This window comes from Agelaius tricolor, unplaced genomic scaffold (assembly GCF_023055355.1).
Source record: "Agelaius tricolor isolate 1412-34295 unplaced genomic scaffold, bAgeTri1.0.p SCAF_2, whole genome shotgun sequence".
Classification (NCBI taxonomy): domain Eukaryota; kingdom Metazoa; phylum Chordata; class Aves; order Passeriformes; family Icteridae; genus Agelaius; species Agelaius tricolor.
The window spans coordinates 71,486,941-71,502,610 of record NW_027269262.1 but is presented as its reverse complement, the minus strand read 5'-3'; the positions used below and the strand labels follow the sequence as shown (position 1 = coordinate 71,502,610).

Here is a 15,670-nt window from a genome sequence, read left to right as displayed (position 1 = left end):
TTTCTACCTGCACAGTTGCAGGGTATTGTATCACTGACCCTCTGAAGGGAAAAGCTTATTTAAGATCAGGTTAATTTTAATTATACAGTGCAGTAATTTCAACTGATGGTGCTCTGGAGGAAGAGGTAAATGCAGAGATGATTTAGTCAATTCTCACATCAAGGTCATAAGACCTTTCTGTGGTAAATGAAATCTCCAATATAAATGCCTTGACAGACTACACTTCAAAAAGGTCTCATTAAAGGCAATTAAACTACTTCAAAGGACAAAGTTAGAAGCAATAAGCATTTTCATCACAAACATTTTTGAAGAAATACACTAGGCTTGGTAACACTTTTAGACAAAAAGTTTAGTGATGATGGCTTCTATCAAGACACACATTCTTTAAATATTATTAGTGAAATTAATCCAAAAACAGTTGTGAGGAAAATAAATTCAGTTTGTCCAAGACAAGGAGGGATTTCTTTTATTTCAAGTTTTGAAGCTCCAATTTCTAGCCACTAGAAACTAATCAGAATAGAAGAGATCTATGCTCACACTAAGCAACCAAAAAGGCTCTAGGTCAGGACTACACAGCTCAGATTTCTGACATGGCACTTTTATTCATCACAAGACATTACTTTTCTCAAAGAAGATTTCTATTTCCAGACAAGTTCATCTCAGGAGCCATCCTTCCACCATATCTGGTTTTATAAAAGCAAGTTAGGCTCAAAAATGCAAAAGAGTTGTAGAGAAACTCAATTTCAAAATACTGAAAGTAAGAGTTGCAGAGGAAGAAAAGGTACTTTTTAAAAAAACCAACCAGATAAACAAAACATAAACCAGCCAAACAAAAACCACACAGGCACACACAGAAAGAACCAAACAAAAAAAAAACCACATCCCAAAACACTAAAACCAGCTTGGTATGATGAACAACTTCAAGTAGGGAAATAAATAAGAAATAAAGCTACTTCAGGCCTGGTAGATTTTTTTAAGTGATGTTTAAAACAACTTAATATGTCAACGAAGTCTGTATGCCAACAAACATGGGACTTCCACACCAGAGCAGACAAAAGTATTCAAGTACCACTACAATGCTTTTCCAAGGGAAGTCTAACACTTATACTAATAAAAATAACAAGCAGATAGCCAAGGGGACACACCCATATGACACAATCCATTTAAGCACTGGAGAACAGTATTACATACCTATCAACATTTAAAAGGTAAATACAACCTTCATCCCTGTCCCTGATCCTGAAGTGCTCTGAGCACAGTGAGCCAGAGCCAGGGAAGCCCCTCTGGGGTCAGTTCACAGGATCTGGCCCAGCAGAGCAACTCAGCCTCCAGATCAAGGACCTCTCTCACCTGCCTGTCCTGAATCACATGGAAATGAGCTCCTGTACCAGTCTATCAGTGTCACAAAACAGTCTCAAAAATGCAGAAAATGGACACCAATGAAAAGCTTAAGCAAATACATTTGTTTCCTAATCCCATGATAACACTCTGACACTAGATACTGTCATTGATGCAAAGTCACACCCAGCTATCTTCTGTGCCACAATACAGCATAGAAAAAGATCCTCACCCTGACTGCCATCTCAAACATTAGAGAGAGGCTTCCAAGGAGGCAGCCTTCCACAGCTACACCTTTCTACTACTGGAATAAATGAAGATTTAGAGTGTGCTTTAAGTCATTCTGGGTAGAAAGGGAGAAGAATCCATAAAATCAAATGCTAAAGTACCACACAAAAGCAGGCAATAAGATTATCTGTAAAAATAAAGTAATGCAAATTAAAAAAAAAAAAAAAAGAAATCCCAAGCAGAAGTACAAAATGACAGGCTCCAAGGTAACCCATACTGCTCATCAGGGCAGTGGGATAATGTGTTTAGACTATAATACACAGATCACTGAAATGAACTAGATGAACTAGATGACAAAGAAACCCATTGCTCTACTCAGTTAGTACTCAGGGGAACCATGAGTACTTACACTGTGTCCTCTCTACATTTCAAGAATTATAAATTAGGACTATTTGGTTATTATATACTAAATCAACACCTGTTGCTCAGGAAATCCCCAAGCTGCAAATTCTTAGAAGTTAGAAAAGGATCACTGTATGTTTGCCCTATTTTAACACCGTTCTCCTGTTAATCTAGCACTGGTCTCTGTCAGCAGAAAACAGGAGGAAAATAAGATGGACTTCTTGTCTGACTTGAACAGCTGTTCTTTTATTTCACAGTATCAGCCAACACAGGTTTACAAAACATGGCTCCCAAACTTTATTTCCTGTTTTGCAGGATTGTCAGTTTGGTTGATAAAGGTAGCTCTTATCACTTCATAGTTCCCTCTGGAGCAATGGTAATACATTGTGCTGAACCTGCAGTAGAATGCTAATGGAAAAGACCAAACAATGTCCTGAAAACAGCTTTCTGTCACTGAATAGTCTTCAGCTAATACAGTGATTGTAGAATGAAAATTCTCTAACAGTAGACCATTACTATTTAATAACAACACTGATATAGACAATGACCTAACTTGGGTATAAGACAGCCCACAAAAAGGTTAAAGCATGTCAGGAAAAATTAGCAAAAATAGAACATGTATTTTAGTTCCAGTTTTAAGGGAAGAAGGCAGATTTCGTATCACTGTACAGAAGAACAAGGGGAGAGCAGTGTATATTGCCTAGCAAGGCTTACAGCGCTGTGTTCCACAAAATCCTCACATAGAAGCTGTTGATTGATGCTCAGGTTGGATGAGCAGACAGTGAGGTGAACCAAAAACTGTCTGAACATCTGGGTCCAGAGGGTGGTGATTAGTGTCACCAGGTCTGGCTGGAGGCCAGTGACAAGCTGTGTGCCCCACGGGTCAGTACTGGGTCCAGCCCTTCATTAACAATGCAGATGACGGGGCAGTGGGTACCCTCGGCCAGTTTGCTGATGGCACCCAACTGCAGGACATCCAGAGCACAGCAACCTCATGAGAACCAAGAGGAGGCAAGGCACAAACCCCTGCACCTCAGCAGGAACAACCACATGCCAGAGACTGTCCAGCTGGAAAACAGCATGGCAGAAAAGGACCTGGAAGTCCTGGTGGCCACCAGGTTGAACATGAGCCAACATGCCCTGAGCAAAGAAGGCAAACAGCATTCTGGCTGCAATAGAGAAAGTACTGCCAGCATGCTGAGGCAGACAGTCCTTCTCTTTATTCAGCACTCACTCATGAGGCCACATTTGGATTTCTGGACTCCCCACTACAAGAGAGACATGAGCATACTGGACAGAGTCTAGCAAAGGGACACGAAAATGATTAAGGGACTAGAGCATCTCTCACAAGAGGAAAGGCTGAGAGAGCTGGGACTTCAGCATGGGGAAGAGAAAGCTCTGGAGGGAATCTTCTCAACATATATGAACACCTAAAGCAAGGGTAGTAAAGGAGACAGAGCCAGGCTCTTTCCAGTGGCACCCAGTGACAGGACCTGAGGCAGCAGACACACACTAAAACACAGGAGGCTCTGTCTGAACATCAGGAAACACTCTCTTTGCTGTGAGGGTGACCAATTACTCACACAGGCTGCTCAGGGAGACTGTAGAGTCCCAACCCTTGAGAGTTATTGAAAAGCCACCTGAACACAGTCCTGGGCAACCAGCTGTAAATGGCCTTGCCTGGTAATGGGACCCGATGATATTCAGAGGTCCCTTCAACCTCAGCCTTTCTGCAATTGATATTGAGGACTTAATGCTTTCAGGATGTGATCTCCATCTATTTGACTCGAAGGCACAGGAGCAAAAGGAGGGGATTTGCCATTGAAAAGCTGGGAGCTCATGTTTTGCTGCATAGAATCCCTCTATGGTCAGTGACACAGGAAAAAAGTTACACCAATGAGCCAGGAAAGTGTCAGAGAGTTACACATTCCGTAAAAAAATCACAGGTACTTAAATATCCAGCTGGAAGTATTCTGTTTCTTTAGCAGGAACAGCAAGACCAGGGGCAGACACCTGTAGAATTTGTGAAATGCCTCTAACTAGCAATGACTTCTTAAGCTGGGTGACTGGTTCCTCTAGCTCAGAAACTACTTACACCCCTTCATCAGATTTCAGTGACACTAAAAACATCCCCCTCTGACTAAAAAATTTAAAAAAAAAAGACAGAACCATAACCCCGCACCACAGTGCAACAGTGCAGAGGATGGCCATAGCCTAGTTCAAGGGGAATACAAAGTCAACCATGCTTTTTAAATAAGCAAATACCCATAAACTATGAAACAGCATGGCCCCTTTTCAGTTAACAATCTGAATACAAACAGGAAGAAATCACAAATGGTATGATCCTGACAGGACTGCCACAGAGGAGTTAACATCATGCCTACATGTTATTTAGTACTTTATCTAGAGGATTTGGTAGTGAAGTCTATAGTGAAGTCTATCTATAGCTACAAGTTGCCTAAACACCTAGTATCATTTCTGGGGGGAAAAAAGAAAAATACATTACAGGAGAATGAGTCAGATTCAATCTGAGGTCCTTCTATGGCAGTAGATTTCCAAAAGTATAGTTTGCAAATCCAGATAGAAATCTGTTCTCTGGTGCAGAATGCATCAAATCATCATTTTGTGGTCCCACATTCTGTTCAACTGCACAATGTCCTTGCAGCTGTTTTGTTTAACATTTAGCAGACCATTTCTTTAGCCAGAACCCCACAGCTAAACAACTGGATCAACCACCTCAGTTGGGTGAGTTCTGAATCTTAAAACAACTAAGGTTGTAAGCTATTCAACTATCCATCATTTTAGGAAGTATATCCTCTTGTGATAATAAAACACGAATAATGGGAATTTAGAACCCCATGGTTCTAAATTCAAGGATACTTGAAAAATGCACACATGATAATAGCATGAGCAGTGTTACTACACTGAACAACAAAAAAATGCTAGCTATCAAAACACAGATAGGAAGCTGTATACTTGTTTAACTAGAATGAGTGAAAATTAAAAGACCCCATTAAGACAAAGAAAAGAAAAAATCCCATTTTTACAGTCAGAACAGTGCTGTAGTGATTCCATTAAAAAATGCTATCAAAATAAAAATCCAGTCACTGAAAATCACAGAACCTCTTTGTGTCCCATTGTGATAAGATTGTTGATGTTCCTTCAGGAGTTCACAACAAGCCACCAGGGAGGCTGTGAATTTACCAGCATACCAGCTTAAGACCTGGAGAGCCGGGTTCCAGTCCCAGCTGAGGCCACTGCGGGAACCCAAATCATCTCTTCACCATTTTCCTTTGCTCTAAGCTTTTGGGAGCTGTGATCATTTTTTAGGCAAAGTTGGAAAATGGTCTTTGATTAGAGCATTCAAATGCTATAAAAATATTTTTTAAAGTAAGAACTGTCACATTGTTAAATGCTCAGCGTCTTGACTAGAGAAAAGCAACTGTATGTTTTGTACAAGTGATTTTATTAAAAACAAAGCACAAAGAAGAACTGAATTCTAATTGCTTTGCTATGAAGTCCAACGACCTTATTCTCATTCTGAATTAGTTTTAGCAACAGGGAAAGATCACTTACTATGTCCAGGCCTTTACTTGCCAATTCCTCCAATTCCAAGCCCTGAAATATTCAACAAAACTCTGATATCACAGTGTTATCTGCATGTCATTTTTGCAAACTTGCTAAAAACCACCTTTTAAATACCAGACCTCCTCTTCACTTTGAAGATTGCTTTGTCTTCCACTAAAAACACATCTTCAAAACCTTTCTCTCAGACCGCATCTTTGATTTAGGAATGGACTGAGGCCTGGAATAAAGAGTAGAGAGCATGCACCACGCCAGAAAAACAAGCAGCCAAATTGCTTTGTCTGATGCACAGTACAGGCAAAGTAAGAAACCCCAGCTTCTGAGGTGCACAGCTCATCCCAATACTTTTTTGCACTGCCAAAAAAACAATTCTTTTTTCCATCTGCCTGTACCCCAGGCATGAAACCCCAGGTGCTTCCCTTGGTGTAACTAACCAGTGTTTTGGTTCCCCTAGAAGAAGCAGCACACTTCTGTACCTCCTGCATCACATTTTGCCTAGGGCCATATTAGTTTTGGTAACAATCTTTCCAGATACATACTCTGCACCACAAGAGACAAAAATAAACTTGGTCAAAACAGCCTGTTAGTCCCCAGCCTTCCTATGAGGAACAGGGCACTCCTTGCCAGATTACCTCCTGCCTACCCAATCTGCCCCACAATGACAAGATGTAATGATCCATCTCATTTGAAGGTTTAATTAAGTACCTTTAAATTACTGCTCTAGAGACAGACACATTTTGTCAAAGTCAGTGAACTGTGTATACCATGACTTAAAAAAATGAAAAATGAGAGAAGAAAAACTGCTGTTAATAATATACTGTGTTCAAAGCCAAAGAAAAGAGTTCCAACAACCTAAGAAAGATCTTCATTAAAGATCAGACAACAATAAGTCAAGCTAAAAAAATATGAAATATATTAAAAGCCATAAATTCCCTTCAGAAGAATGTATCTTGATATTTACTAGAGAGAAAAAAAATACAGCTCTGACTATTTTTAGGCTGGATAGAGAATAGCAAGAATTTAATACAATAAATGAAAGAATAAATACAGAGACACATTTAAGAAAATTAATTGTGCAAAATGAACAAAAAATTAAAATTATACCATCCTTACTGAAGGAAGTGACAAACTCCAATGGCTTCAAGCAAAAGCAGAGTAAGGTGTACGTTCAACTTTATTCCCATAGGCAAATACTTATTCTCCAGTTAAGTTTTTGGAAAAACACTGTAACACAAACATTTGTTTATGTAGAGTCAATGTCAGACTCTATGCTGACACCTACCCAGTGAAATTACAATTTTCAGTAGAATCCAGAGATGCCAACCAAGATTCATTTGAGAACTCCCTACCTACATAGAGTTCTGTATCAGAACTCGCTACCTATATAGAGAGATAATTCATCCCGAGGGTGAAAAAGGTGAGAGGTTGAGGAAACATAACAGATAATAGACAATGAAGCACAATGAAAGATGGTAAGCAAATTTTTAAAATGCTGTTTTATCACGGGTTTGGATTAAAGTAGTCAACTACTACTTCTACAGCACATAGAAAAAAAAAAGACAAAATTAGCACCCATCTAAACTAGAGATGATGGCAAACATGCTGCAGGCAGAAAGTAACACCAGCAAGACCTGGGCACAGAGCAGTTTCTGGGCTATCTTCTAATGAACAGACAAACTACAGTTGCATGGTTATTATCACCCTCAGCTATTTGAGATATTTTGAACTGATTCATCTGACAAACAAAAAACACACTCTCTCAAATGTGGATTATTTTTGGGGTTCTTTTTTGCTGAAGACAAATTTCATAAGATTACTGAAATCTCCAGCAGCCTTGGTACCTTTATCTGCTGCATTACACTACTGCTGCCACAAACTAAACTGGCAGACCTCATGGCTGGCAATAAAACAATGATAGCAAGAAATTCCAACACAGCTAATGTCCAAAATAGTACTAATCATGGAAATGTTTTCAAAGTTTTTATTCTGCACTCTTTCATAAACACTATAATGTAAAAACTAAATCAGAAAGATAGACCAAAATATCTTCAGGCATTTTTTCTGATAAAAGGCAGTAACCAGTTTACTGATGAAAAGCTGTCCAAAACAACCTTACAGAAAATACATGGTTCATCTCCACCGTAGATATAACCAATTTGAGAAATCACCTTAACAGCAGCTGGCTTGGGATTACAAAAATCAGCCAGTTAGACAAACTGTAAAATGCTACACCAAAAATCATTTTTAGAACTGCAACAAAATAATCAAGTTGGGATGTTAAATATTCACTGTACCAACATGGACTGCTGCTGTAAAACACACTGCACTTTAAAGTGCAGCAGCTAGGATTTGCTGAAAGACTGGGTGAAACATATTTAGTATGAGAAATTCCCCTGACAATGCTGGGTGTAGCAGCGAGACTTGTGAGATGAAGACGAATTTCCAAAGACAGCAAATTGAATGGTTACATCACTCCTCACCTGGAACCAAACTGGCAGTTTTAGGTGTAAATGCAGACAACCAGAGTTCCCACCTTAAACCTTTCTGTTTGGGTTTACAGTATGTTTCAACGTGCTCAGAATTGTTGCACTTCATGCCTTTGTATCAGTGAGTATGTGTTCTCTCTCATATAAAACAAAAACATTTTTCAAATTGAAGCAAAATACTAATTTCCTTGCAGGGGAAGGGTAAGAGAAAAGAAAGCAATGTTGGTGACCTGCATTTTTTAAGCACAGAAAGACTTGTAGAAATAGAGCACAGAGTTTATTGTCAAAATAGTTCTATGCCAGAAAGAGCAAATAAGATCTGAAGTTTGGATAATTATTCCTGTAATGGAGTAACTAATGCTGTGTCATCTTCACTTAAACTGTCAAGCTTAAGGGTTTGGACAAAATACATGTGTGCACTGTGAAAATTAGGTTTGTGCTTTTATTTCAAAATCTTTTTTCTCCAAATTGTTCCTCCCAATTTAAAATCCTCTAACTACTGCAACCAGGCCTTGTCTTCACCTTTTCTCTGGGGCACATACAGATGCCAACTGCTGCAGTCTCCTATGTGGAGTTGTTGCTAAGAACCAAATCCTTAGTGGACTTCAATGAACTTAAGGTTAAAAAAAAATCTGTACAACTGAAAAGCACAAGTAGCTTTTCTGTGCATTTTTTTTCCTGCATAAATGGCTGTTGGTGCAAAGAAAGCCAAAACAGCAGCTTTTACACTAAGCATCTTGCAAAAGTAACTGCAAATTAGATTGCTGCTAGTGTAATCACTAAAACAAAATACCTTGAACCCCCTTCTCTTCTTCATGTAAGTTTCAAATACATAATATCACCTATTTAAGTCACAAATTATTAACTGTGCCAGGAATGTGAAAAGGCAGCTACAATACCTTGCAGTTTGCCAAGCTTAGGTACATCCTTGGTTGTTTTTCCTCAAGTGTCAAGTCATTTTTCATGTAAGTATAATTGTGTACTGAACTGTTATCCACTTCAGATAGTTTAAGAAAGAAAGTGTCATACCCTTCATGTTTATTTTTTGATTGAATCAAAAATGTGACAAAGATTGTACATGGCAATCAGAATATTTCATAAATACTATACCAAAAATTACCTCAAATGTATGTCATTGTTTATAGTTTTTAACTTTTACAAATATTTAGTGCATAAATGTTGTTGACTTAAAATGTTGTTCTCTGACAGCTTTGACTTGCAGTGCCAACCTTAAAATACAGCTACTAATATCTTAGTCAATTAGTCTTATTTTATTATTGGTCCAACAAATACACTCAAACCTTACATATCCGATTTGAGAAGGAAAAAGAAAGCAACATTTGTGCCCCAATTACTATTTTACCAAATTCCTTGTGACAGGTCACAACTACTCTCAGCCCATATCACATTCACAGTACAGTTTCACATTACAGTAGCCAAAATAAACTTGCTGCTTTCAAAATGGAAGGAACTCAAGCCTGCTTCCTCTTTCCCGTTCTTCACTACCAACTCTCCCTCCCGCAGCACTTCTCAAAATATTCTGATGTGCACGCAACAAGGAGATAAACCAGTTCAACTTCTTAATGCACTAAATTATCTTCACTTTACCAGGGCTATCTTTATATCATTTTAGCAACTGAAGTCAGTTTCCTATGGGATCAGAAACTTACAGTTAGTGCAATGTAAGAGGCGGGGAAAACAAACCTCCGCCTTCAGAAGAGAGCAATTACTTTGACTTACAACATCTCAGGAAAGTTTCAGCAAGAACATTCACAGACAATTACACATGTACTCTCTAAAAAGCAGCATCTGGGGTGTAGCACGCAGCTGCAATCACAAGAGGACCCTGGCAGAGCAAAGTCCAAAAAGGCCTAGAATACTGGCCTACGTAAAACTAATCTTCCACATTCAACCAGACATGAAATAACACTGTACATTCTGATGTTTAACCTCCCAAATTATTGTTCTTAAGTAACAATACTAATCAAGATCAAATCTTAATGCACTGCTGCACATATGAATCTTGTAACAGTCTATAGCACCAGAGTGGTGGTGCAAATCTTTTGGGACAGCCAAACCATTTGATATTTTAAAAAGTGTTTCCATCTAAGAGTCTGATGATAATAATAATGTCATGACAGTCATACCGTTCCCTTCTTCTCTTCTGAAAGAGCACAATCTAAATTTGGCTATGCTTTCAAGAAATTAATCCTAAAACCAAGTTCAACACTTTGCCTGTTACTAAAGTTCATCAAGCAGCTATAACTCAGGGAATTCAAATAATACATCAGTTATGGCTTCCCAGTAATTAAACCACCTATTCCCGTTTGAGGTGGGCAATCTGCACTTTTGCTAAGTAGCTTAGGAAGAGTTTAAAGCACACCAAAGTAAATCACTTAAGATAAAAGAAGTACTGTATTATCTGCACAAAACTTGCAGATTCTCTATTTAAGAACACATCTGCAATCCTTTCTTTTCTCCAACTCGGGGCAGCAATGCAGATCACACATAAGTACCAGCAGAGAAGTTTGTGCTCAGGCTGCCTTCCTCTGCACAAGAGGACAGGTACTCCCCCAGCCGTAGCAGAGGGGGTGCAGGTCGTGCAGTATCACTTGAACAGGAACACTTTCATTATCAGGAGCTCTCTGTCCCTCCCTGCGCAGGGCTGCTGCACACGTGTGGGGCCAAGACACCAGCTCCACATCCCTGCTGGCTCCCTGCACAGCCACACCACACCCTACGCCAGCTCCTTCCAGCAACATCTGCTTGAGATTTTTAACAGATTTGCTCATCAGTAAATGCAAGGGGGGGTGGCGTTTCCCAGAGCAGCAGCCACAAGTCCACAGATCACTTGCACAGTACCTTAAATTGATGTGCAGATTAAAAAGGTATGTTCTTGCTAGCTATTTTTTCCACATAAATTCAGAGAGTGCAAACAATGCAGGCAATGCAAAGTACACAAATTTTCAGTTCAGGCACGGCCTAAAGTAAGTAACATTCAAATAACAGAGACAGGCACTGAATGTATTATTAAGGGAAAACAAAGTCATGTAAAGAACGAGATCATCCTTTCTTCCCCCAAAGATGACTCTACATACAGACTCACTGAAGCTTCAAATTAACTTTTCTCAGGTGTGCTACTGGTTTCAAAGATGTCACTGCCAGAAACTTACTACATGACACTTCTAAACCCTCATATTCAGAATACCCTCTGTTTAACCAAATTCATTACATCTCATCTTCAGGAAAGACCACATTAACATTGTGTCAATGACCACTTCAAAAATTACATCTTACTCTATGCTAAGACTTAAATGGTGTAGCTGACAAGAATTTTCTTAGTACAAGGTAAAAACAAAGTCAAAGCTTTGAGATAAATCCTGTCTGTGAAGGTTAGTTCATGTAAGGAAAGCCATTTCTGTAAGGTGAAAGACTCCCCTTCTCCTTCCCAGAGCAGCAAGTTAAACTACTCCTGTGAGGTTTCATAACAGCCAAGAAAAGGCTATTTGTCATGGTTACACCCACTTCCTCACCCAATATAAAATTAAGAAATATATTAAGAATTTACTCAGATTAACTTATCTATGAAACTGTGTCAAACTTCCTCCACAAAGCACAAAGTCTCCAACCCCAAAAGAGGTGGATAATTGACAAAATATACCTAACCCCCATTGCAACAGAAGCTGGACACCTCTTTTTCAAATACTAAAGCCATTAATTATTTACATCCCACATACCCTATGGAGTTGTTTCTCAAACTGCAGGCCATACTGAATTTTTCTCCCATTAAACTCCTCATATTCAGTTTGCATGGTTTGCATTCACAACAAATGGCTTGAGGAAAAAATTCCAAGTTATCTGTCCTCCTTAATAAACTTACTAGAAAAACCTTAATTACCTCAGTTCATCCTAAACAAAAGCTTAGCCTCCCTATCCATTTCAAAAGATGAATCCTGATACAACAACAAAATTAAGTATGACCTTGTCCTCTGTGAACTCTCTTCAGTGTCACAGCTCCCAGACACGAGTGAAGAAGTCAACACTGTTTCAGCTTATTCAAGAGAGGACTAATAATTACCATCAAGGTGCAATATTAACCTACATTTTCAAAAACACTAGGTAAGAAGTATTTTCAGATGATGAGTAGATGTGTTCAGGAGTCCTCTGATTATTTGTGGCTCTACAGCTGCTTTCTCCTCTTTTCTTTGAAGTGTTCTGCCATTCTCACAGTTGCTGCATGAATAAGTGTGATAACAAATTACACAGAAAACCTAATAAGAACTGTAGAACAGAATGACAGAAAATGCACCACACCAAACTGGAAAAAACTACTTCCTCACATTTTTTCAACTACTTAAGAGCAGAGCAACACTTCAGAAGAAGGATGGTTTCCAAAAACTACTGCCTTTACACATCTACACTGGTTATTAAGCATAATGTATCAAATGCTTAATTACAAAATTCAACAGTGCCCTGTATCCTGAACACACGGGACTGCAGCAATAAATGCCTTGGGTTTTAAGTGATTACTCCTCAAGAGCAGAACACAAATCCATTACTGAAAGCATACAATACAGAAATATGATCCCAAAATCTGATTTTGAGAAACAACTATCATTCAGAACACAGACAGAAAAAAACCCTGACTGATCACTGGCTGCAGTACAGACTCAAAAAAGCCTATAAAGTGAGAGAGAAAAGAACCATCACAGAGACACGAGATGTTCCAAGATCCTAACTTCTAGGGGTATGAGAATTTATTAAGCTATCTAGATCTTGATCAACACTGACAGAATAGTAATAAGCAGCAATGCTACTGATAAAATTGAACTGGCATTTCCAGCACATATGTGTGTGCCTCAACCCTATTTATGAATCATTCTGATTTCACTGCATTACAAGTTCTGATACACAGCTACTGCACTTTTAGTAAAATTACATTTATGAAGTCGAAATTTCTGACTTGCAGCTCAGATCAAGGAGTCACTTGATTTTTCAGAACAGTCACTACTTAACAGCACTGCTGCAGCTTTCTCCATATATCAATTACCACCCATTTTGAAGCTTCCTGTATCAAAAAGTAGGTGTAAGAGCTGCTGCTGTGGTAAGAAGAAAAAAAAATTTAAAAAACAAGAAAGCATTATGAAGACTGAAAGGAACTGGTATTTTATATAAATATGTCAACAGAAGAGGTAGCATTAAAGAAAAAACAGATGAGCTCTCTCACTTGGAGCAAAGTGTGATAATTACATGCTAAATATTTTCTAAGGGCCTATCAACATAAAAAGAAAAAAAAAAGAAAACCCACTGGGGTCCTTTCAAGTTCAAAGGCCTAGATCTTACTCCAAACCAAAAGAGTGCAAGCAATAAGTCCTAGTACAGCATCATCTCTCAGTTTGTCACTCTAAAGGAATATGGTCTATGCCAAATTTGAATGCAGTACCTATGGAGAAAGCAAATCGATTCTGTAGGAATGGCTAGGCCTCCTAGGAAGTAGGATTCTGTAAAATGCATTATCAGGCTATGGGAAAAAAGTACAGTCCACACTAACACACTTCAGATTTTAGATCTGTTTTATCTTTTCCCTGTGTAAACATATAGACTACGTAGCTAGGCAGAATTTCTGTCTTTAAAACTACCTCTGTTCCTCATTGTACACATTCAACCTCACCTGCTCTAAGAGGCATCTCAGCAAAGACTGCTCTAGGAAGAGTGACCTAACTACAAACAACTGTGAAGCGACCTGGACCCTGACCTACTGGCAGTATCGAAACCAGGAGAGTATAACCAAGAGCTCATGCTTTTTAAGACTTAAAAATACTTAAATATTGTTCAGAATCATTAAATAACATTTATCTGTAGTGTAAAAACACCTTAGGTTTCTATCCAGTGATGATTAAACATCACGATTTATTCACACATAAATTTGTGAGAAATTAAAGATTAAGTTTTTAAGAATTCCTGTATTAAAGCGCAGAGGTAAAATTTGCAAGCTATTACACATACCATTAGCAATTGCTATAGAAGAAATATTTGACAGTCACACAGATCTGTCAAATAAACGTCAAGCAGTGAAGAAAATTTGGTTCATGGATTCATTTCTCTCAAAGCACTCCAGTTTCTCCCCAGCCTGCAATTTCTCTCCCCCAATTCTACATAAAGTTAGCTGCGTGGTTTCCAGGCTGGCAGCTGTCATCCCCATCTCAGCCAAACCGCACACCACCAGTGATTCGGAGACCGGGCCTCCTTTTGTATCGAACACCCGGTGCGTGAGCAGGGGAAGGCAGCGCACACCGGCGCTGCGTGTGACAGCGCTGCCGCCTTTATCGCCGCTCCCGTCATTCTCTCTCACACACCGCGATCCCCCATCCGCATTGTCTGCCTCGCTCCATCCCTCATTAATATGGACACGTTCTCGCTCCTCCGCCAGGGATCCCCGGGAACCCGCTCCCTCGGCCAGGGAACCCCCTTCCACGGCCGGACGCCGGGATTTCCCTGGCCGGCCGGAGCCCCCGCCGGGCCCGCGGCGAAAGCGGCGGCCCCCCAGCCCCGCGCGGGGCGAAGCCGGCGGTGGCGGGGGCCGGGAGAGGCCGCTCGGAGCGGGACGCGCCGGGACCCGGCGGGACCGCGGCCCGGTGGATGGGGGAAGGGGGGGGGGGGGGGGGTCGGCCCGGCCCCGCTGTCCCGGGGCCCCTCCCCTCGCCCCCGGGGGGCCCCTCCCCTCCGCCCCCCCTCACCGGTCGTTGAGCTGGTCCTCGGTGCCCGGCAGCGGGTGCACCACGAAGTGGATCGAGGTCATGTTCCGCGCCGGTGCCCCCCCCGGCGGCGGCGGCGGGAGGCGGGCGGGCGGGGGCCGGGCACACAATGGGGGCGGCGGGGGAGGGGGCTCTCGGCCTCCGTCCCTCCCCCGGGGTGGTTCGGGGCCGCCCGGCGGAGTCTAGGGCTCTCGGCGGCCGCGGCGCTGCGGGCGCGGGGCGGGGCGGAACGGCCGCAACGGCGCCGCTCGGAGCTGGGCCCGCGCCGCGCTCACGCACGCGCCGCCATCTTGGCTTCCAGCGGGCCCTTCTCCCTCCCCCCTCCCCCGCCCTCCGTGCGCCGCGACGGGGAAGGGGCGGGGCTCGACCGGCGCGCGCGGCGGCGCGCGTGCAAGCCTCGTGCTGACTGGCGCGCGCGGCTCCCTCCCCTGCCACTAAGCGCGCCGCCGATTGGCCCGGTGCGTCGCCCTCGCGGCGGGCCGCGATGACGTCATTGCGCAAGAGGGACGTAAAGCACCACGTGCCTCACCCCCCACCCCCCCCCCCCCCGCTCTCTTCCCCCCCTCCCCTCCCCGCCCAGAGCGGCTCCCCGGCGGGCGGCGCGCGCGGCTTCCCCTGAGGCGCGGGGCGGGAGCGGAGCCGGAGCCGCTTCCTCAGGGCCCGAGCGGCCCCGGGGAGGAAGCGAGGGCGTGTGGGGCCGCGCTGTGCCGGTCCCAGGGGTGCCCTGTGGGGGGCACAGGGATTTGCCCCGATGCCCGCAGGTGTTTCAAGCCCAGCGCCCGTCGGCACCCACTCTCCGCGGCCGCTGCTGGCTCTGTCCTTTCCAATTGCGTTTCTTGTTGCGTTTCTAGCCAGCCTTCCCTGCAGCAGCTGGAG

General features: G+C 42.1%; 1 protein-coding gene across 9 annotated transcripts in view; it reads right to left on the bottom strand.

Annotated features, from left to right (window-relative positions):
* The window catches only part of UBR5 (ubiquitin protein ligase E3 component n-recognin 5), an 84,903-nt gene extending 69,749 nt beyond the window's left edge, over window positions 1–15,154 (bottom strand). For 5 of the 9 annotated variants that reach the window (XM_071421464.1, XM_071421469.1, XM_071421468.1 and 2 more), the window contains exon 1: window positions 14,777–15,153. In XM_071421464.1, the coding sequence (XP_071277565.1) occupies window positions 14,777–14,838 (62 nt within the window). In that variant the 5' untranslated portion in view covers window positions 14,839–15,153. Of the gene's footprint in view, window positions 1–14,776 lie in introns of all 9 variants that reach the window. The other 4 variants (XM_071421467.1, XM_071421470.1, XM_071421472.1 and 1 more) reach the window with 1 other exon arrangement.
* Window positions 15,155–15,670: the final 516 nt, after the last annotated feature.